Here is a 2,500-nt window from a genome sequence, read left to right on the forward strand (position 1 = left end):
AGTTGCTAGCAAGCCTTAAACAACCTACTCCTGCTATTCTTTTAATAATAAATGGACGTCCACGCAGTATTATGTGTATCAGCGTCTACACATTTATTCAGATAAACATTCAAGTCACATTCAAGACATTTATTTTCAGTTCGATCTGAATGACGTTTATCCCGTAGCATCTCTAGGTCCACAAAATTCTAGCACATCTTTACTACCCAGAACCCAGAATTTTTGTAGTCTGTATAATTTACACAAAGAAGAATAAAATGCTGATGTAATGAACTTCCAGACATGATTCTTATATACCGTCATATGCTTAAGACTGAATTAAAGAATTCACTTTAATAATGAAAATCATACTGACGTTTTCCATCAGCCGTGTTAGCATGACATGTTGTCTAAGACTTAGCCTGTCAATAAGTTTATTTCAGTGTCATGTCGAATTGTTTCTCTAATAAATGACCGTAGAATAGATTTGTGTTGCTTGAAGGCTGGAAAGAAAGGCTTCATGTCGGTTCCCAAGAGGACAAGATGGTTTTCGTCCTCTTACTTTTTAGCATCTTGAACCTTCTGAATTTCCTGTTAAGAGTCAATTATAAGGATGAAATACAAACGTGACAGACGTGACGGCACATATATTGATGAAATGGTCAATAAATAATGAAATTAAATATGTGCATAGATTCTGGGTCATGATTCTGGATGAAAACGATTTCTAAGCAAAGCAGAACAAAACTGGGAATTACTTTTTTTTAATTATTTGCAGAATTACCGTGATAAGAGCACTTTTAAGCCTCTCGTAGGCTTTTTCCAGATCATCGTTAACGATGACAATGTCAAAGATGCCTGGTTCCTTACCTGCACAAAGAAACAGAGAGAGAGAGAGAGAGAGAGAGAGAGAGAGAGAGAGAAAGAGGATGACATAAGCACCAGCAAATAACTGGTTCTCAAGTTAGTTCTTGTTATGTCTTATGTTAGAGCAGCTATAAATCTTTAAATGTAAAGTTCCAGCTTTACCTCTGACCGTTACAATGCGCTGACATTGGAGACTCCTTCCAGTTACATAATTAGCCTGAGTGCATTAATATGATCATGTGACTTATAGCTGTACTACTGTCTGAGCTGCTGTTCTAGACAATAACATTCAACACATTCTGACCAATCACAGTCCAGAATTCAATGGATTTATCTGAGATTTACTGCGCTCCATGTCGACACGGGCCGCTTCCAGACGTTTCTGTAGACTTTCCTCTGTCTCCGTCTGCCTGTCTCTGAGACGCTTCTCCTGAAAACAACAACAACAACAACACAGTTTTAATAACTGTCTATCTGTTTATTGGTAGTTTTCTTTGTAATTTCTATTAACTATAATATAAAGCTTCACCTGAAACTGGATTCCTTTTTCTTTTTTTATAAATTCTTGTTCGGCCATTTCCAAAAAAAAAAAAACTTTGTCTCAGACTGTATCTTACCAGGATCTCTATGGACGGAGGCTGGATGGAGATATAGATGGGGTTCAAGTCTGTTTGCTTGATGTTTTTCACCCCTTGAAGGTCGACGTCTAGAATGCAGATCCGGTTCTTGGCCTGAACATCTTCTATGGCTAACTTACTATCAGGAGAAATGACAGGATTCATTAGCACTGCTAACATGCTAAATAAACACCTTTACAGTCTTCTGCAGTAACTAAAGTAGATGTTTACATGGTTCAAATCTATTGATCATTCAAGAAGCCACCAATATGGAGATATCACATGACTAGTTTTGTAGCAAGAAAAGATTAAGAGAAAGAACTTGTATTAATATAATTGAGCTTTGACCTGCAAACTCACAATACCATGACTTGGTACTGTGAGCCAATAGCAAACATTTATTTATTTATTTATTTATTTATTTATTTATTTATTTATTTTAAAAAAAAGCTTTATTTATTTATTTAATAAATTTTAATATTTGTATAATATAAAATTTTATTGATATCATGTTATGAATGTGTTGTTTATCATTTGCGTTGTTAGCATCACAGTTGTATCGTCCACGGTCATACAAGTTTTCAAGGATCTGATTGAACTGACATGTCAGGTAGTGAGTACGGAGTAATAGCTGCTGAGCCGACAACCAACACTGTGAGCAGCTTCAGCGGATTTACCTCAGGTGAACTACACATAATCGCAGAGCTTCGGAAAGATGTGTACGAGACCATATTGCTTTCTCCTGAACTTCTATCTACTCCTAAAACATAGCAGTGCCTCAAAAGGATGACAGACTTCACCTGGTGCCATACATGTTTCCAGAAAACACGGCATTCTCGATAAACTCGCCATTATCGATACTCTCCTGCATCTTCTCCCGGGTGGTGAAGTGGTAATCTGTGGAGGTGAACAGATGGAGGATTAACTGTTAGGACGCTGTAGATTAGTTAGGTCTGTTACACTGTTATCTCTGTACTGTAATGTGATGTTGTCTCCCAAAAGCCAAGGGTGGTGGTACGACCTAAAAATCCACAGGG

The 2,500-nt window shown here is 37.1% G+C and overlaps 1 protein-coding gene across 2 annotated transcripts in view; it reads right to left on the reverse strand.

The window, feature by feature from the left end:
* Positions 1-69: 69 nt before the first annotated feature.
* The window catches only part of guk1b (guanylate kinase 1b), a 5,532-nt gene continuing 3,101 nt past the window's right edge, over positions 70-2,500 (reverse strand). For both annotated transcript variants that reach the window (XM_060881691.1, XM_060881690.1), the window contains 5 exons: positions 2,264-2,360; positions 1,464-1,602; positions 1,192-1,276; positions 764-849; positions 70-570 (listed from right to left, as the gene is read on the reverse strand). In XM_060881691.1, coding sequence (XP_060737674.1) covers positions 538-570; positions 764-849; positions 1,192-1,276; positions 1,464-1,602; positions 2,264-2,360 — 440 coding nt within the window. In that variant the 3' untranslated portion in view covers positions 70-537. The remainder of the gene's footprint in view (positions 571-763; positions 850-1,191; positions 1,277-1,463; positions 1,603-2,263; positions 2,361-2,500) is intronic.

The sequence above is a fragment of the Tachysurus vachellii genome, chromosome 11 (genome assembly GCF_030014155.1).
Source record: "Tachysurus vachellii isolate PV-2020 chromosome 11, HZAU_Pvac_v1, whole genome shotgun sequence".
Classification (NCBI taxonomy): domain Eukaryota; kingdom Metazoa; phylum Chordata; class Actinopteri; order Siluriformes; family Bagridae; genus Tachysurus; species Tachysurus vachellii.